Consider the following 21,177-nt stretch of genomic DNA (forward strand, 5'->3'; position numbering starts at 1 on the left):
CGGGCTTCTCGTTGTGGTGGCTTCTCTTGTTGCAGAGCATGGGCTTTAGGCACGTGGGCTTCAGTTGTTGTGGTACACGGGCTCAGTGGTTGTGGCTCATGGGCTCTAGAGTGCAGGCTCAGTAATTGTGGCACACGGGCTTAGCTGCTCCGCGGCATGTGGGATCTTCCCGGATCAGGGCTTGAACCCGTGTCCCCTGCATTGGCAGGTGGATTCTTAACCACTGTGCCACCAGGGAAGTCCCGGTATTTGAGTTTTATCCTAAGTCGGTAACTCTATGGATTTGACTCTGAAATCTCAGTAAGCTGTGCAGTCTGAGTTTGGCATCTGATCTACCCATCGGTTTAAATAAATTGATCAGTGAAAAGCGTTCAGAATGGACTTCCTCTGTGCAGGAGCGTATGGCGCTCTTCCTTACACCCACAGAAAAGTAAGAATGTAGGAGGAGTCTAACTCCATTTCCTTTTCTGCAAGTTGTCAGTATGTTGTGTTTTATAAGCCCATGGTCACATGTGTGAGTCGCTTCTTATTTAAGTTGCTAGAAACTTCTTCAGATGTTTAAAACAGAAACAATATATTATTAAAAGTATAGTCTAGATGATGGGTAACAAAATTTGATCCATAGCTTCTTATTTTTTCCCCCCAAAAGGGAGAGTTTTTTCCCTTAAAGAATGATAACAATGTGGTTCTTACATAGGCCCAAAGGTACAGATTGAACATGGACTAATTATTATTTATTTACATTGATCTAGATATTCAGTAGTGTGTCTTGCATTAGTCTGGGTTCTCTGAGAAGCAGACGCCAAGGTGGGAACAGATGTATGAGATTTGTTGGGTGAAATACCTGTGAGGGAAAACAGGGAGGCAACTGGATGAGGCTGGGAGAGCCATCAGATTAAAATGCACGTCTCACCCCTGAGATGGGAGAGGGAAGGAAAGAAGGGAGGTCTGGGACTGCAGTGCAGTTCTGAGCCTGTTTCAGTGAGTTCAAGGATGAGTCCTCGAGCTGGAATTCCCTGGCTGAGGAGCACCACGCCTGGTCTGGAGGGCGTGGCTACCCTGCTGTGCTCAGTCATTGGCTGGACGCAGCCTCAGGGAGGCGTGGGCTGAGCACCAGCAAGTGGTGGAATCAGAGGCTGCAGCCAGTCAGTTTTGCACCCCCAGCAGCCAATCTGAGAGGTGCTTTCTCATGCCCACCACTTCTGTGAATAGACTCTAAATGCTTTGCTGAACATGTGCCTAATTATGGAATACATTCAATCTAACCCCAGAAAGAGGAAGACAAATGTTACATTTCTCTAGAGGCTGAAGGTCAGGCTAATTCCATGACACATTTCCTTTATGGATATACCAATGTTTTAGACCCTTTTAAAATGAAGTTGTGAATTAAATCAAATGTAGGAACTTGGTTTGCAAATTGCATGGTCACCAGAATGTGTGTCTCAAAACACAAAAAATTTGTGCTGGGCTTTGTGTAAAGAAGGCTGGGAGTTTAAGTCCTATTACTGATTCCTCAGGCTTACAATCTTACAGGAAAAAAAAGCACAAAGAGGCTTTGAAAACAAAAACAGTCATATTTGGCAACTACATTGAATGTGATGCTTAGTGTAAGTCCCTTTCACGAAGAACAGCTCTCGGCATCTGTTATACATTCTGGGTCAGAGGTTGAATATCAAGAAGATGAGCTGTGAAGTTATATATTTGTAAGACGAAATTGCTCTTATAGAAAGTTTTGATGTAATCCTTATTTCTAGGACCCAAACCTCGGTGTTCTGGAAGCAGTTATTTTTTTCACTATACAAGAGAGTGGTCAAAATTAGTGTCAGCTGTGAGCATGTCTTGCTGCCCTAGAATGACCACTTTGGGGGCTCCCTTGTCGGCTACCCCCCACTTCTCCCCAGTCCTGGAGCGCAAGTCACCCCTCCTTCCGCAGTCAGACAAATCACTTCTCCTTCTCTTCGCCTTACACAACATTAGGAATCTTGTTTCAAACGTTGGCCACTGGACTTTTACAAATAAGATATAAAGTTGGGTGTAGGTGTTAAGATTTCAAAGGGCATTTGTTGACACTTTCTTTAAAATAGTTTATCTTATTAGTTTATATTGACAGTTTAAAATATTACATGCTTAGTATTTTAAAGAGATGGAAAATGGAAATGAGAATGAGAGGAATTAAAGAAAATGGACTCACAAAGAGATGGCCAAGTGCAGTGGACACATCAGCCTTGGCCTAAAGATGGTTTGCGTCTGATCCCATCCTGCCACACCTGGGTGTGGCCTGAGCTCACGGCACAGAGGCTGTGCGGCATCCTAGGTTCATCCCAGGAATGCTGTCATAGGACGTTGACCAAACCTCAGCTTTCTATGTAAATGAGTCATCAGTCCATACGGCTCAGAGATAGCAAATTCAATAAGAAGCTATGAGAATGGAGATCAGATACCAGGCTAAACTTAGAAGGTTTGAAGGAAAGTAGGGTAGTTGGGCAGTGGGATTTTATCTCGTCTCACTGGGCGAGGATAGAGCTATTAAAGATACTAAGCTAGGCTAGGTGATTGGAAAAACAGATGTCTTTTTTTAAATTAATTTTTTATTGGAGTATAGTTGATTTACAATGTTGTGTTCGTTTCTGCTGTACAGCAAAGGGAGTTGGTTATACATACACATATATCCACTCGTTTTTAGATTTTATTCCCATATAGGTCATTACAGAGTATTGAATAGAGTTCCCTGTGCTATTCAGTAGGTTCTTATTAGTTATGTGTTCTACATATAGTCGTGTGTATATATCAAACCCAACCTCTCAATTTATCCCTCCCTCCCTTTTCTCCCCTCGTAACCACAAGTTTGTTTTCTACATCTGTGACTCTATTCTGCTTTGTAAATAGGTTCCTTTGTACCATTTTTTAGATTCCACATATAAGCGATATGATATTTGTCTGTCTTTGTCTGACTTACTTCACTCAGTATGATAATGTCTAGGTCCAACCACGTTGCTGCAAATGGCATTTTTCATTCTTTTTTATGGCTGGGTAATATTCCATTGTGTGTGTGTGTGTGTGTGTGTTGTGTGTGTATATATATATGTACACACTACATCTTCTTTATCCATTCCTCCATTGATGGACATTTAGGTTGCTTCCATGTCCTGGTTATTGTAAATAGTGCTGCAATGAACATTGAGGTGGATGTATCATTTCGAATTACGGTTTCCTCTGGATATATCCCCAGGAGTGGGATTGCTGGATCATATGGTAATTCTATTTTTAGTTTTTTAAGGAACCTCCATACTGTTCTCCATAGTGGCTGTACCAATTTACATTCCCACCAACAGTGTAAGAGGGTTCCCTTTTCTCCATACCCTCGCCAGCATTTATTGTTTGTAGAGTTTTTTGATGATGGCCAGTCTAACCGGTAGCAGGTGATACCTCATTGTAGTTTTGATTTGCATTTCTCTAATAATTAGTGATGTTGAGCATCTTTTCATGTGCCTCTTGGCCATCTGTATGTCTTCTTTGGAGAAATGTGTATTTAGATCTTCTGCCCATTTTTTGATTGGGTTGTTTGTTTTTTTGATATTGAACTGCATGTGCTAATTGTATATTTTGGAGATTAATCCCTTGTCAGCTGCTTCACTTGCAAATATTTTCTCCCATTCTGTGGGTTTTCTGTTTGTTTTATTGATGGTTTCCTTCACAGTGTAAAAGTTTTTAAGTTTAATTAGGTCCCATTTGTTTATTTTTATTTTCATTACTCTCAGAGGTGGATCAAAAAAGATCTTGCTGCAATTTATGTCAGAGAGTGTCCTGCCTATGTTTCCAAGAGTTTTATAGTGTCTGGCCTTACATTTAGATCTTTAATCCATTTTGAGTTTATTTTTGTGTATGGTGTTAGAGAATGTTCTCGTTCCATTCTTTTACGTGTAGCTGTTCAGTTTTCAGGTGTCATTTTAATTACAGCTTTATTGAGATGTAATTCACATACAATGCAATTCACCCACTTAAAGTATACAATTCAGCAGGTTTTAACACATATGCAGAGTGAATTTACAGAGTGTAACCATTTTACCACAGTTAATTTTACAACATTTTCATCACCCACCCAACCCAAAGAAACCTGTATGCATTAGCTATCGCTCCTCATTTCCTCCCAATTCCCCGAGACTCAGGCAACCAGCAATCCATTTCTCTGTGGATTTGCCCAGTCTAGATATTTCATATAAATGGAATCTTACAATATGTGGCCATTTATGTCTGGCTTTTTTCTCTTAGCATAGTGTTTTCAAGGTCTATCCATGTTGTAGCATGTATCAGTACTTTATTGTTTTTATTGCTGAATAATATTCTATTAGAGGGACATATCACCTTTTATTTATCCATTCATCAGTTGATGGACATTTGGGTTATTTCTTTTGGGGCTGTTATGAATAATGTTGCTCTGAACATGTATGTACAAGTTTTTGTGTAGACATGTTTTTATTTCTCATGGGTATATACCTAGGAGTGGAATTGCTTGGTCATGTGGTAATTCTATGTTTAACGTTTTGAGGAACTGCCAGACTGTTTCTCAGCTAGCTGCACCATTTAATATTCCCACCAGTAATGTGTGAGGGTTCCAATTCTCCACCTTGTGGCCAAAACAATCTGTCTTTTTGATTCTGGTCATCCTAGTGCTTGTGAAGTCATATCTCATTGTGGTTCTGATTTGCATTTCTCTGATGGCTGATTACTACTGAGCATCTTTTCATGTGCTTATTCACCATTTGTATATCTTTTTTTAATACAAATGTCCATTCAGATCCTTTGGCCATTTTTAAATTGTTACTTTTGTCTTTTTATTATTGAGTTGGAAGTGTTCTTTAGTCTAGTATGAGTTCCTCAGCAGATATATGATTTGCACATATTTTCATGCATTCTGTGAATTTCACTTTCTTGATTGTGTGTGTCCTTTGAAGCACAAAATTTTAAGCTTTAATGATATCCATTTAATCTATCTTTTCCTTTTGTTACTTGTGATTTTGGTGTTACATCTAAGAAGTCATCGCCAAATCTAAGGTCATGAAGATCTATGCCTATGTTTTTTTCTAAGAGTTTTATAGTTTAGCTCTTACATTTAGGTCTTTGAACCATTTTTAGTTACTTTTTGTATGCTTTTTATGTGGATATCTAGTTGTCCCATCACTATTTGTTGAAAAGACTATTGCTTCCATTGAATTATCTTTTTGTGTGTGATTTTTTTAACATCTTTATTGCAGTATAATTGCTTTACAATGTTGTGTCAGTTTCTGCTGTATAACAGTGAATCAGCTATACGTATACATATATATGGGGATATAGGTATACACTGAATTATCTTGACATGCTTGTTGACATGGGTGTCACTTCTTAGGCTTGTATTTGATGGCTTTTTTCACAATAAGATTGGTGCTCTTTTTGGTCACTAAATGGTTTATTTACAGGCAGCTATATTTTACAAATGTATCTTTTACTATGTGTGCATGAAAGAATTGCCTTTAAATAGAACAAAGCATTTTAGAGCATATTAGCATGAAGAAGCCAAAACATATATCCATCCAGGTGGAACCAGGGCTCTGGATTAGGTTATCTCCCAAACCAGTGCTGCTTACACTTAAATGTGCATTTGAATTCCATGGAGATCTTGTGAATATGCAGGTTCTTACTTTCTGGGTTGGGAATGGAGCGTGAGAGTCTATGTTTCTCATAAGCTCCAGGCGATGCTGGCAGTGTTGGTCCTAGAACTTAGCTTTGCGTAAGAACACAAGAGGGAGTTTCTACGGTGATCTTCTTGTTCACTGTTGCCTATCTACTTATTTAAAGTGATTTGGAAGGGGAAAAAATTGTTTGAATTCTGTGTTTTTGTATTTTATTTCATAATCTTCAAGAAACACTACCATGCCCAGAAATGGAATAAATGTTTTCTCCAGTGGCAGTCCTGCCAACCTTGATTGTTTTCTATCTTCCTTTTAGGCCTTTGATGATTGTCACTCAGAAGATCACAACCTTGGCATTCCAAGTTCATGACGGTGAGAAAAACAGCCCTCCTTTTGGTTCTAAGAGTGAGCCTGACCTTCAGAGCTCTTCTTTTCTACTGTACACACAGTCCAAAAGTTAGACAAGGGCTGGCAGATCTTGCAAAAAAATTTGCAGCCCACTTTAATCATAGCTTTTTACTTTCCCAGCTATTATTTACCATTTCCCTGCTGAATCCGTAGTCTTGGCTAAAGTGTTTGTACTGAGAATGGTGGGTTTTCTGTTTAGTTTTACAGTGTTTTAAATTTAAGTTAATGTATGGTGCTCTCTGCCCTCCATTTCCAAATCCATTCAGAAGAAATGGAATCCTTTTTCTTTGGTTTAATCTCTGAGAAGCTCATGAGGTAATAAAATGTTAAACAGCATTGGCTAGTTAACCATTTTTTGGGGTGTGGGGGCTTGTAAAATTATCTAATGAGATTAGCCCAACCCTATAAAAAGCTGGGAAGAAAAAGAATCTTTTCTTTATATAAAACTGAACATTTTCTTTGCTCAGGCCCTTCCTGGTAATGGCCAGAAAGTGTGATTATTTCCACTGTTAATACTGGGTTCCAGGAAAGGAGGATGGCCCTTCCATCCATGTGGAAGGTTTCAATATGGGCTTAAGAGATGCCAGGTGCAATTAGTAAAGGTATCCTCTGTGGATTTGTACGGCTCTGGCAAATGCTTTCCGACTGTTGAAACTTCTTTACGTGTTGACGGGTTGGGAAGATTTAGTCTCTGCTAGTGAGTCTTCCTGTTTTTCCTTACAGCTGGGGAGCTGATTTAATTTCATTTTGACCCTGTTTATTCCTAGTTCATACTTGGCGATTTAGTCATTCTGTAGAGAACTGAGTAATTTTATTCTGAGGATGGAGCCTTTCTAGGGTGAGCAAATGTCCTGGTTTGCCCAGAACCCAGAGGTTTCCCAGGATATGAAATTTTTAGTGCCCACATTGGCAAAGTCCTGGGCAAAATGGGGTGAGTTGGTCAATATTTTTGTACCTGAAAACCATTTGGTAGTCGTTATAGACTCACATTAGCACCGTAAGTCAATAGCTAAAATCAATTTAATTCCTGAGATTGCCAGAGCTGTACTATTTGATAAGATCTTAGAAAAAAGTGTGTGACTTTTTTTATTAACATTGCTTCTTGGTTTTGTTTTGCTTTTAATACACAGGCTTTTTGCCTAAATTTACTTTTCAAAGCATTCTCAGTTTACCCTGTTTTTTGGAACATCCCTTACATGCAGCAAAATGTTTATTTGCCTTTTCCTTTTTTTTTTTTTTTCTTGTGTGTGGGAGGGACAAGTAAGTTCCAGAAACAGTCTGTCTTCTCTTAGGCATGTTTTTGAGTTGCCTTGACGGTCGGTAACCCTAATCAGTCTTAGCTGAATATACAGTTTTAAAGTCGACTTCTTCTGCTCTTAAGATGACAGTTCGGTTTCCTTGACTATTAGTTAACATACAGATTTTATAGGAAGCACAAATGTGATTTGGTTGGGAGTTTTTCTGGCATGGATGAGTTTTAAAAGAAGAAAAACCTCTTGATAATTCTTTTGTGTTTTCCGTGCATTCAGGGTTACGTTTCCTGTTTCTTTGGAAGAGGAAAGTCCCCTATTCCTTTCCCCATCCATTCCATTGCATTCCCAGCTTATACCAGGTATCTGCACCCAGCATAATCAGGAAGAAAGTTAGGCAGGTGCAGGCTGCAAAGGCAGGCTTATGTCTCTCATGGAACAATGAAAACGTATACAGTGTGGTAAGGAGTGTATGAGGTGTGAAGGGTTCTCTGGGATCCATGTTCATACTGTGTGAATTAAATCGGGGTAACCCCTGAATTCTCCCCTCTTCATAAGAACCTATAGAGACTTTCTTCCTCACACGTGTCCTTATAGGCAGCCCTTTGATCCACTGAAAAAAACGGAGAACGGGGACTACTTATGATTGATGAAACAAAAACGAATCACTTCTTTCAAATGAGTTTTTATAAGCCTCTTTAAGGATTTAGTTATCTACTTCACTTAAAACATCTTATTTCTCAATATTTCTTTTCATAGGATTAGGTCGGAAGGCTGAAGATCTTTCCACTGAGCAACATCGGCTTGCTGTAAAGTAAGTTTGACAATATATTCTTGAGCCCTTTGGGTATCAGTATCCAGAGATCTTCCTTAATGTTGTTTATTGAATGAATCTGCTATTGATGGACACTTGGGTTGTCTACCAGTCTTTGGCTCTTATAAATGGTAAGCCATGATAACCTTGTCCATAGGTCATTTTAAATAGGTTTGGGTATAGCTGTGGGATAGATTCCCAGAACTGAGAGCGCTAGATCAAAGGGTAAATGGCTCTGTATTTTGTTAGTTTTACAGGATTCTCCTTCAGTGGGGTTGTTCTCTTTATTCCAAAATTATTTTTATTGGGCATGTGTCTGAGGGTTGTCAAGAAACAGTTAATTATCAGTGCCTATCAGTATGATTATTCTGTCATGAAAAAAGATAGGAAGTGGGGTTGGAGAGATGAATATGGGCTGGCGAATAGGATGAAGGAGGAAGCTGAAGGCTGAAGGTGGACTTCGGCCAGTGTTGATGTGTAGTAGAAAGGGGATGGGTATCGGAGAGGAAGGGAGGCCGTCTAAAGTAGGAGAATAACACTGACAGAGGAGCAGAAATGGCTTATGGGGGTAGCACATGGGGGAGAGTGGTGCAGCCATGGTGGAGGGTTCCTACCAGAAAGTAGCAGGAAATAACTGGGATATGTAAGAGAGGGTCCAGCTTCATTCCTTCATTAAGAAGTTGGGACTTGGAAGCAACGTAGAAAGTATCATTGCAAGAGTCTAATGAACCAAGTTCTTTGCTAAGCATCATGGGGGTGTAAATGCTATAGGGCATAATTCCAGTGACTGGTTAGCAATGGCATTTGAGGAAGCCTTTCCCCACAATTCTGTCCTACTTGAAGACCATGCCCTTTAAAAGGCCCTTAAAACACTAGACAGAACTGGTCTCTAGAAAATTTTTTCCTGCCACTGCCCTTGTCTGTTGTCCAGGACCTTGTGCCTGGATGCCAAAGCAGACACGAGGCTGTTACAGCGGTAGTTTGTGTGGCCTCAAGTGGAAACCGGTTCTACCCATCATTTGTTTTGTATTTATTTTGGCAGTTGGGAGGGAGTTTTCCCATTTCAAAGCATCTCAACCAACTCACGTTAGGTCGGGTACCCACCCTGCCTTATGTTTAGTACCTTCATTTTCTCTGGTAGACAGACAGCCAAGGTCGTTGAGAAAGAACATTTCCCAGCCTCAGGGTTGCCTTTGGCCCACTCCTGGCCCTCCGCGTTTATAGCTGTGGGTGGCCAGCAGAGGGCGCCACGGAGTGCTGTGCCTTCTCTGCGCCGCCCACCTCAATAACTTCCTTTCAACTAGGTTTCTTCTTAGACGGATTTTTAAAGAACCAGAACAAGGAAAGATCACGCTGTGTTTAACAACCCACAGAGACAACACCTGTGTTTACGATCGACATATCTGCAAATATGAACAAAAAATCAAAGACTGAAGACTCTTCAACTTTTTACTTTATTTTCGCAGAGCAAAACCCTCCTTTTTGGAATACGTAAGCTACCTTCTCAACTTCATGAGTGTCATAGCGGGCCCTTGTAACAATTTCAAGGAGTATATAGCCTTCATTGAGGGGAGACATACACACATGAAGTTGCTGGAAGTGAACTGGAAGGAAAAAGGCTTCCACAGCCTGCCAGAACCTTCTCCCACTGTAAGTTTTTAGTGCCAAGTATTTACCCAGAGGTCCAGAAAATAGAGCTTTGCTGCCAGGGCTGACTGTCACTTTTAATTGTTCGAATTAAAAAGCCAAACAGTTTACCAGAAATCTTGGCTGGTAACTTTTCCCCGTTTGTTTAAAATATCAGTATTGGTATTTATTTGCAGTAGTTCTCTGTGTTGGAGCAACAGATGTTTATTTCACAGAGAAGCTCATTGGCTGGGAATATTGAAGCAATTAACCCATTTGCCAACCAGCCAGTATTAATGCCTACAATGTGCCTATGACTGTGCTTGTTAACACATTCAAATTTATGAGTGTTTTCTCTTTATGAATAGAAATTCATAGATAGCCAAAAGATACTATGTCATAAATGGTGGAGGAGGAAAGAGTGGGACCAGAATAAATGTGCTTTTTATTGCAGATTCTGCTTTTTTTGTTGTTGTTGAGGTACGTTGGCTTCTCACTGCTGTGGCCTCTCCCGTTGCGGAGCACAGGCTCCGGACGTGCAGGCTCAGTGGCCATGGCTCACGGGCCCAGCCGCTCCGCGCCATGTGGGATCTTCCCGGACCGGGGCACGAACCCGTGTCCCCTGCATCGGCAGGCGGACTCTCAACCACTGCGCCACCAGGGAAGCCCTGCAGATCCTGCTTTTATGGCAAGGGAAACCAGTTTTATACTGGCATGCCTGTAGTTTGGTCATATTGACTTTGAGAGAGTTTAGGTGGTTTTTTTATACAATATTTAAATTTTAAGCTGAAGTGTATTAACCTCAAATTAGTCAACATGCGCTTAATTCATTGAACTTTACAAATATGCTGAATTTATCCAGATCAAATATCCTATATTTAAGGGAAATTTGTAATTAATTGAAGGGATGGGGAACATTGGAAAGGGAGAAATTCAGGATAATTTAAATATTTTTAAAGTGCTACCATCAGGCAACATTAAGTATTTGAAAATTTAAGTGATTGATTAATAAAGCATGCATTTTTGGAGAGCTTTGACACACTTGGGTCCTCTGCACTTCATGATTACTTAGATGTCTCAGCCCCAGCGGCTTTATCGACATCATCTAGGAGTGAGGTCACCGTGGCTGGGAGACATCAAAGTAACCACAGGTGTTTCTGGGGAGTATCTGTCACAGGAGTGCTGCATTTCACATACTTGTATTTGGAAAATAACATTATTTTCCATCATCACCCTCCAAGGATACTCTCGCATTTTTTTGTGCACAGAGAACATGAAGCGGTAAGGTTGCATTTTGGCTAAGGACACATGGATGGGAGGGGCTGGCGCACACAAGCTGCTGGCCCCTCAGTGGTGTCATCATAGTTAAGCATGGTACTCACTTAACGGGGAGCCCAGCACTGCTTTCAGTCCCTTGTAAATATTCACGTGCTGAAACCCCAAGCCACCCTCTGGGGGAGGTGCTACTGCTATCCCTATGTTACAAGTAAAAGAAGTCTGTTTTTATAAAGTTGGGAACTATAAATCTGTTGATGTTTGGAATGTCAGGGGAACCGGGCAAAACGATTCCATCCAGAGGAATTTAAAACCTCTGTATAGCTTAACCCCAGAGCAGACTACATGTAAACCATCCAGAAAGGTTTTCTAAAGCTTTCTACTACCTGCCCATGTCCTGGCTCAGACATGTAATCATGTGCACATAATCCTTCCCAACTAAGCCTCTGTGCTCCTTGCTGGCGATTCAAACCCATTTCCTTGGCTCTGCTGGCGGCAGGACCGCAAGGCCAATGGTTCTTTCTTTCTGATGGAAGATCGCCACCCTGTCATGTTACTGATTTCTCTTATGTTTTGGGTAATAAAACCACCTGCCCTTTGTTGGTAGAATGTGCTGGTAAAAGTTTTCTTTTGTTTTAGATCCATCCACCTCAGGTGTCATGGGGTGTATTCTGCATCTAAATATAGCACATAATGCCCATCATTCAATACACGCCCTGAGGAAGAATGCCTTTTGCCACTCCTTCTAGAGAATATTGCCAAAGCAGCTTTGAAATGGCTTTGTTCTCAATGTGCCTTTGCTGAAATTGTTTTCCTCATACCAGTGTCTTCTGAATAGTTACCTCATTTTCCCCCCCATTTTCAGAGAGCCGTGATACACAAATTGTGCATGACCTTGGTGTCTCTCCTTTTGTTTTTGACGCTTACGAAGACCTTCCCTGTCACCTGCCTGGTTGACGACTGGTTTGTTCATAAAGCAAACTTTCTGACCCGACTCTGCTACTTATATGTTGTCATGCAAGCCTCGAAGCCCAAGTATTACTTTGCCTGGACGTTAGGTGAGTTTGTTGGAGGGTGCTAAATGAAAGAGGGAAAAATGATACTCCTTGGATGGCTTGGCCAGAGCAGCATTTGGATCAGCTAATCTAAAAAAAGTCCAATGCGTGATGGAGGGCAATTGAGCCAGGGTCACTTTCTACCTTCCAGAGTAAACCTCTTCTTTCCCGCTGCCCAGAAACTCAATTATCTGTGATAAGGAGGAAAGAAAGCCTGGCTGTTGTTATTAACAGACGTCAAAACCTGGAAGCTGCTTCTTCTACCCATCAAACTTGGAAAGTTAGGGGAAAATTCCAGAATGATCTGGCTTTCTGGTAATTTTTCTGGCTTGTCTATAATACAGGATATACACTGACTTAATTTTATCAACACATGTGCTCATTTAGGTTACACTTCTTTAAGAAATTGTTGGTTAAGCTTTATGCCTTAGAAAGAAACTGATTTCAAGTGACTTTTTTTTTTAAAGGTGGAAAGTTCGACTTAATTTGGTATTATCACACTTTTTTTTTCCTGTGAGATAACTTTAGTCAATATTAAACTTTCATCTCTTTCCTTTTACATAATTTTAGACCGGAAAAGTTGAAACCTTTGCTAAAGTGAGCAATAAAGCTTCTGTTTACTTACCAAGAATGGTAAAGTATTTTGATAAGGCATGGTAACCTTATCTATTTCACATTTGGAACCCTTTCAGGAATGGAAGTTTAACACCTTAGCTGCCAGTGACCTGGGGCTTGATGTCAGGGAACAGTGACTTGGTTTATGAAGCCAAATAGATTATTAAACTCACTTCCTAGTGCTTAGTCCATATTTCATAAGGGCACAGCACTTAACTGAGTTCTCTTCTCTCATTTCATGCTCCAAGTTTATAGCCCCCAAATCAAGTTCATAGCTACTGTTTTTTTTCATTTATTATTTTTATTACGGTAAAATATACATAATGTAAAAGTTGCCATTTTAACCATCTTTAGTGTACGATTTAATGGCATTAAGTTCAGTCACAGTGTTGTACAACCATCGTCACCATCATCCATCTCCAGAACTTTTCCTGAAACAGAAACTCTGTCCATTAAACAAAGCAATAACCCCCCATTCCTCTTTCTTCCCTGCTCCTGGTCCAAATTATTTTTTTTTAATTAATTAATTTATTTATTTATTTTTGCTGCGTTGGGTCTTCGTTTCTGTGCGAGGGCTTTCTCTAGTTGCAGCGAGTGGGGGCCACTCTTCATCGCAGTGCGCGGGCTTCTCACTATCGCAGCCTCTCTTGTTGCAGAGCACAAGCTCCAGACGCACAGGCTCAGTAGTTGTGGCTCACGGGCCCAGTTGCTCCGCAGCATGTGGGATCTTCCCAGACCAGGGCTTGAACCCGTGTCCCCTGCATTGGCAGGCAGATTCTCAACCACTGCGCCACCAGGGAAGCCCCCAAGTTATTTTTAAAGGTCACAATGTTCAGAGACAAGTTCAGTCTAGTGCAGTATTTATGTTACGCTTGACCAGAGAGAGACTTCAGAGCTTTTCCAAAATTTGCCGCGGGGGAAATTTTGTTTCTGGTCCCATTCAGTTTAATTCAAGGAGTTTTTTGTGGAGTACCAGTCTGTGTGCTATGAGGAACTCAAAGGTGAGTAAGCTATCTCAGCCCTCAAGACCGTTACAGTCTGTGAGGACACAGACGCGTACACCAACCAGGCAATACACGTCAAGAGCTGCCCCAGTAGTAGAATTACAGAGGGGATGATGTATATGGACTGGTCCTTGGGGAGGGCTTCCAGAGTCTCCTTGTATCTGATTCCTTTTTCTGCAGATGCTTTATTATTGAAAAATAATTTGCTTCGTAGGTAGGCGTTAGGCCTACTATGGATGGAATACTGGGCATATTTTTCTATGTGAAGTAGAGTTTTCGCTTTGCTCCAACCTTGAGTGTGTGTGAGTGTGTGTGTGTGTGTGTGTGTGTGTAATAGAATCTCACTCCTTTCCTAACTTCTACTTCTTCACTTTTCCTCCTTTTCTTTTCCCCTCTCCCCTCCCCCTTCCCGCTCCCATATTCTGTATCCCAGGGCTTATGGGCTGGCTTCTGGACTAAAGCAGCTCCTGATTTAAGGAGGAAAGAAAGGCCATGCCGTAGTCTCGTAGGGAAAGTCTAACACGAGGTGGGTTGTGCTGGCGGGGACCTGGGTGGGGAGGGGCTTACAGGGCACAAGGGTGTCTGCTGTCAGTCTGCTCGTTGCGGGGTGACCCCAGATATTTGGAATAGAGGAGTGCCCCTTTCCATGGACAGCTTTCTCTGTGGACTTACCTCTTTGTCTATTCTCCCCCACTGCCCTTTCTTTATTGTTTCTTGTGGCTTCAGTAGAAACACTTCATTACTTTGTATGGCCTCAATTGGAAGTTTGTTGTAGTTTAGATTGCATGGGCTGGTCTGAAATTAAGCTTTGTATTATTTATGAGTAAAGAAGCAACGAATAGTGTAACAGGGAATGTTTAAACTGCTTAACTGAACAACTGTTTTATCCAGCTCCTTCAAACACCATTTACATATAATTGATGTACTAATAATACATGATTATAAATTTAATCCTTAAAGCTGGCCTCTCGATGAATCTCAGCTGAGTTGCACTGTGTAAGCCTCATTCTAGTTACTGTTTCTGTTGAAAGAGTACAGCTATTTTCTTTGGACTTAGCATACGAGGCTGGTTGGTTGTTTTTCTTCTACTAATTAGTACTAATTAGTGAGACTCAATTTTAGCCCAGGCTGTGTTCTAAAGATCACAGATTCCAAAATATGGGTGTCCAAATGAATTTATCTTCAGTCATATGTTAGAGCCGTGTACAGTGCAAGCGAAGCCAGTTTTAGACTGGTGAAATTAGAACCTCTAACTGCTCTAAAGCAAAAACCAGTCTTGGATACAGGGTAGCAGGGAATTCTGACCTCCTCTAAATGCAGCAGTTCGGAGAGTCACCACTTCTGGTTCTTACATTTATCTTTCAGATGACTCCTAGCCACTCAGGCTGTGGAACCAGAGTTCTAGTGTTCAGATTCTGACACTGTTTAACATTAAGACCACTCAGGTGGTAACAGTACTAAGCTTTAGTCTTCTTACTAGCAAGGTGGGGGTGGTGATACTAATGATAATAATGGTGGCAGCTAACCATTCTTGAGTGCTGACTTGGGCCAGGCCCTGTGTTATGCACTCTACATATATTCAATTTGGTTTAATCCTTTCAACATCCCTTTATAATGGGTACTGTTATTACATCCATTTTCTACTCAGGGGAAGAGGTTTCTAGAAGTTAGACAACTCTCCCAAGGCTGTGAATTGACCCTGTTTCCAAGTAGAGAAGGGAACCCAGGAGAGCTGTCATTCCCACCCTGAACCACCATCTTGCTCACAATGGTGTGATTAAATGAGAAATGTCTGTGGAATGCTTTACAGAATCCTGGGAAAATAGTAAGGACCAAAAAAAAAAAGTCATTCTTCTTTTTTTTTTTTTTTTTTTTAGATCTGAGGCTGGAGATGGGAGAGGGAATTCCTGGGTTGCTATGCTGGTCCCAGCATGGTCAGCCCAGCCCTGTTTTTAGTTGTCAACACAACCCTCAAGGGCTTGTCCTCTGCTGGTTTAGTTTGTTTCTGTCATTCACAGTTTGTGCCCACACATGTTAAAACTCTTGGTTTCTTAACTGGTACACTCTGCCTTTGTTCTTTTTCTTTTCCACTGAGTTTCCCTCCGGTCGGCTTGGGAGAAAGACATATTAGGACTCGGTACTTTTCCTCCTTTCTTCTAAAAGAAACTAGATCATTTTACAGTGAAGCTAAGCATAGATAAGTGATATTAAATCATCAACGATGCCAAAAGGAAAGGAGGCATACCTAGAGCGGGTGATTTTTCTTCAGAAGTCCAGCTTGGGTTGGACCTGAACTCCCATAGAAATGGAATGAACAGAACTAGCGAAGGAAAGGTTTCTCTGAGCTCTCCCCCGGATCTCAGACTTTAAAATTTCATTAGTTTATTTTTCTTAGGAAAATATTCTAACAGACTGAACTTGAAAGAAGATAAGTGAAGAGAAAAAATAAGCCTCTTGGCTATTATCATACAACTGTGTTGATTTCATCAGATCTCTTTTTGAGTGTAAAAAATTTCATTAAGGAATTGAGTAGAACTGAAATACAGCAGGGGGACATTTTCATAGAGTTCAGTGAAGTGACATAACGATGGACACAGGAGCCTTTGGACTGACTTTGTGGGTAGGGTGGCTTTGGTCATTGTGTCCACATGTGGCCTCTATGGCAGCTGGTCCCAAATTCACATCTCTAGATGTTCCTTTTCTTAGGTTCTAAATTTTTCTAACTGTATCTTGGCTCCCCCAACTGATATCCTACTGGCATGTCATGCTTAACATGTCCAGAACGAGCTCCAATTTCTATTTCAGAGCTGGTTCTCCTCCTGATATAATGATATCAGCCTGTGTCCCGCCATCTTTAATGACAGCTCTTGGACGGAGTCCCCTATATCTTCTGGTCTCTGAGCTTATATGTATTTTCACCTCTTTCCCTTTCTCCCCTTATGTCCAGTTGGTCACTAAATCTTCCTGTTTCTTTGTTTTGCTTCTTCATTTCTCTTCTTTTCATTTTGCATTCTGTGAGCATCTAGCACCTTCCTTCTTACTGAGCAGGTGCTCATTAAATGCTAGTGAATGAATAAAAATGAATAAAAGTTGAGGTCACCCAAGGGCCAAAACTGATTCATAATGGTACCAGGTCCTTTAAATTTATTTTGGTTTCTTTTCCAAGGAAACTATCTATCTCTCTTCATCTTAAAGCTAGACAGACACTTAGTATCTTTTATTCCACATCCTAATGTGTTGTTTTAAAAACCATAGCTGATGCAGTGAATAACGCAGCTGGCTTTGGGTTCAGCGGAGTGGATAAGAATGGAAATTTCTGTTGGGATCTGCTTTCTAACCTAAACATCTGGAAAATTGAGGTGAGTTTATCATGCTTTTGAATCAAGCTGCCATTGTGAATAAAGCAGATGGTTTGCTGTGCGTGTGGTATCCATAGAAGTTTATCATCAGTGTGCAAGGAAAAGCTGCTATCAGGAAATGCTGGCTCCAGCAGGCTCGGGGACATTTTGTATCTTGGAACTTTTTTCCTTTTTTTTTTTTTTTCTTTTAAGGTGCCTACTTTCTTGGCAGTATTAATGGTTCAAGTAATAACAACACACGAAAAATCTGAAAAAGAGCCAGGAAAATCTTTTTGTTGCTTACATTCCTGTTCTATCAACTAGAAAGTACAGATATCATTTTCTCTTGTTCACATTCTCCTTTCCTCAGTCAAGGGTACAGACTAGCAGCTGTATTTAGATTTCAATATTGCCAGTGTTCTCGGTGGTTCCTTTGGAAACATTTATAATGCATTCGCTTTTAAGAATTGTAATTGGTGCGCAGCTTTTAGGCCACTAGAATTAGTGTGGTTTTTCTTTTTCACTGGCTTTGTTTTTGGACCACAGTTCTGGATATGTTTCCATCTCTAGAGGTGGTCTCTCTGGGGCCCCATCCTTCTTGGTTTCCTTGGCATTGTCATCCCTCAGAGCTGAAAGGAATGCCAAGTCTTGGGCCCTTTTCCTCCTGGCAGCTGGTTGGGAGGAAGGGCATGATTCTCAACATCCCAAAGTGTTGGTTCTCCAACCAGGTGACTCATGGTTGCTGGTGGTTCATTTTCCACCCGCCACAGGGCAGGTAGAGTGCCACTGGAGAGTTTGGGCAGAAAGGGGATGTCCATATAGGGCAGGAAACCCGGGATGTGGAGACTGACCACCTGCCACCCACATTTGGTGGAAACTAGCCCATCAGGGGACCTGTGTTCTGGGTAAAGGGCTGAGTTATGTATTTATTATAAAAGAAAACCAGAAGGAGAAAATTTGTATTTCCAATAAAGTTGATATAGAGCAAGGAGCTAAAGCACACCAAGGAAGTCTGACTTATTTAAGGCACCTTGAAGCTGTGTGTATAGCATTTTATTAGCCATAGAAGGTGTCTAAATGGATAAATAAAACTCTGTAGGGTTTTGACATTAAAAACTCATAGTACAAAACTCTATCTGTCCGTCCATCATTGGTCTGATATCTCTCTCCCTTCCTTCCTTCCAAACATATTACATTAGGCCAGTGTGTGGCCTAAGATTTTCTTACGGTTGAAACAGAAAACAGTGACATTTACACTTTTCAACTTCGTTAGGAATTCTGGTTCTTAAATGTTTGCTTCATGCCTTCTACCACCAGCCTTTATTAAGTCTTTTTTTCTTCTTTTTTCTTTTGAATGAGAAAACCCAGTTGATGACTTATTTTGGAATTTCTCTCTCTCAATGGTTGATTTACCTGCATCATTGCCAGTTAGGTGATGTTTGTTTTCTTTTCTGTATTGTGACTCCTTCCTGCATAAAATCTCCTTACTATTCTAGATACAATTGGAAGCATTTGAACCTGTGCTATTTGTAGAATAACTTCACCAGACTGACCTGGTTTACAGATGGCCACAGAATGAAAAGATGACAATTAAATTCAAGCTGTCTCCATAAAGGCGCTAAATTCACATGATGAAACTTTTCCGGTGGCAAATCCCATTTTAGAGTATTTAGTTTTAAAATTCAGATGACTTAAATTTTGTGTTTCACCAGAATGGAAGGAAAACCTACAAAACATTCCTTTAGTCATCCTATAATTTGAAAATAGATTGAGAAAAATTGAGACTTTGTGAGCCAAGTTTTAGTTGCAAAGTAAATCTTATAAACCCCCGAAAATTTGACTGTGTGCGATGGAACAGCAGATCTGCTCCTGAGTCAGGACTCACGGTTGAAATAGCACATCTAATCTGCCGCCAGGGAAATTCTGGGGAGGACTTTCCATTTCTTGGGGTATTTTTAAAGCTAATGATAGGTGTTATTTTCTCCTTTCTAGACTGCCACAAGTTTCAAAATGTACTTAGAAAACTGGAATATTCAGACAGCTACTTGGCTAAAGCGGTAAGGAAACCAAAAACGACCTCATTACTCATGGCACTGGGTTATGTTTAGATGGGTGTTATTAGATGAACAGCGATAGTCTGCCAGTGGTAACCTCATCTGACACTTGTGTTTGGTATTAACATCTATGCTGTGTAAATGAAATAGAAGAAATACAGTAATTTGAGAAGGTCATAATGTAGCCTATTTATTTTACTGTACCAGATACTTCATGCTGCCATTACTGGGTACCAGGTACTCATTTAATCCTCATAACGATCCCATGAGGTGTTGGTAATTATTATCCCCATTTTACAGATGAGGAAAGTGAGGCACAGAGGGGTTATGTAACTTGCCCAAAGTCACACAGCTAATGAGCAATAGATATGAGCCCATATCTCATAGTATCGCCATTTTACAGATGAGGAAAGTGAGGCACAGAGGGATTATGTAACTTGCCCAAAGTCACACAGCTAATGAGCAATAGCTATGAGCCCATATCTCATAGTATCACCATTTTACAGATGAGGAAAGTGAGGCACAGAGGGGTTATGTAACTTGCCCAAAGTCACACAGCTAATGAGCAATAGCTATGAGATAATAGCTATTATAGATAATAGATATGAGTGTCTCTCCAGAGCCAGGCTCTTAAGCTCTATGATGTGCTGCCTCTTATCTAGAGGAGAGCCTATTGCTCAGATGTCATGGAGGGTCAATGTCAGCATCAGATCACTGAAGATTGCTGTGTTTATTTTACCCCCCGTATCGAAAGCTTTATGGTGCCCCAAATGCTTATGCTTTTCAACTTTGTATTTTTGTTGTTTCTCTGTCCTTTTGTTTTTCTATACATTCCAAAATTAGAAACATTCGTTATTGTGGAACTAATGATATGCTATCCTTGAAGTGGCAGACTTGAGCTCGTGAATATTCCTATCGCATGAGTGCAGGGAGAGTATAGAAATATTAAGCTGTTGACTCTGCTGTTTTTGATAAGTAGCATTTTTCATCAGTTAAAACATCGGGGTAAAAGAAGAGACAATGTATAATAATTTCAACAAAGTAAACTCGTGCAACTACTCTGAATGTGCAGTTTTTGAAAATTTGCCCTTAATGTTATTGCTATTCATTTTGCAAGTCATTTTAGCCTAAACCTCTTTCTGTATATTGAATAATCCCAATGTATGGAGAGTCCTACAGTCTCCACTAGGAGTTTGTTCTACATAAACATTTTTTATGTGACTGAACATACATGTGGGCACATAAAAAATGAAAAAATACTATTTAAAAATCCTTTTAGAAAATGGAGTATTTCATTCATACAAAAAGATACAAAGGGTAAGAAACAAATACCCATGCAAACTACCTCTCATTTCAAAAAGAAACATTACAAATGGAGTCCCATCCTGTGTTTCTTTCCTCAAATGCATTCCCTTTCTTCCTGTGAAGAGAGAGCCATAGTCCTTAGTTTGGGTTTAACTTGGTTACTTTTGACAGCCCATCCAGGCTGGATTGCTGTTAACTGTTTGGATTTCTGTTTTACTTTTCATCTGGGCCCTCTCACTCAAGAAGCCATGTACTTGCTCCTATGGTGCCCCTGGCAATCCGTAGACTGAATTTGGCAGGAAGTCCCCTGTCACGTTGTTTTAATAAACAACCAAGAAGCCAAAGATCTCCAGGGTATTTGCTGACAGTTTCTAGATTCTTACAATGTCCTCACTCTTTAAGGCAAATTCATGGATTGGAATCCAATAGACACTGAGAACTGAAGACGCCATATAACTGACACGTTGATTTTGTGCTGGAGTCATGGCCAAGAGAGATGAGAAGGCTGCAGTGTTGATGAGTTAGATGACATTGGGGCCAGTGTGGAAAAGTAAATTAATTTAGATGAAATAAGGATCTCACTTCTAAAGACCCTTACCCTGATTCTAAAAGTTTTAGTGTCAATGGCACTTATTTATCCATAAGCATCCCTGGTGGATTAGGCCATTGGTGGAATAAGCTTCTATAAGGCAGGAGCTCTCGTTGGGAAAAAGTGACCACTCTGACTTTTATTAGATATTGTGTGATGGGGTCCAGATCATTTA

At 40.5% G+C, this 21,177-nt stretch overlaps 1 protein-coding gene across 2 annotated transcripts in view; it reads left to right on the forward strand.

Moving 5' to 3' along the window:
- The window catches only part of MBOAT1 (membrane bound glycerophospholipid O-acyltransferase 1), a 120,336-nt gene that overhangs the window by 82,641 nt on the left and 16,518 nt on the right, over positions 1-21,177 (forward strand). Inside the window, exons 5-10 of one of the 2 annotated variants that reach the window (XM_081247177.1) lie at positions 5,986-6,041; positions 8,087-8,141; positions 9,608-9,791; positions 11,974-12,100; positions 16,972-17,075; positions 19,047-19,111. In XM_081247177.1, coding sequence (XP_081103303.1) covers positions 5,986-6,041; positions 8,087-8,141; positions 9,608-9,791; positions 11,974-12,100; positions 16,972-17,075; positions 19,047-19,111 — 591 coding nt within the window. Of the gene's footprint in view, positions 1-5,985; positions 6,042-8,086; positions 8,142-9,607; positions 9,792-11,907; positions 12,101-16,971; positions 17,076-19,046; positions 19,112-21,177 lie in introns of both variants that reach the window. The other variant, XM_081247176.1, reaches the window with a different exon arrangement.

The sequence above is a fragment of the Mesoplodon bidens genome, assembly GCF_964165515.1.
Source record: "Mesoplodon bidens genome assembly, chromosome: 10".
Lineage (NCBI taxonomy): Eukaryota > Metazoa > Chordata > Mammalia > Artiodactyla > Ziphiidae > Mesoplodon > Mesoplodon bidens.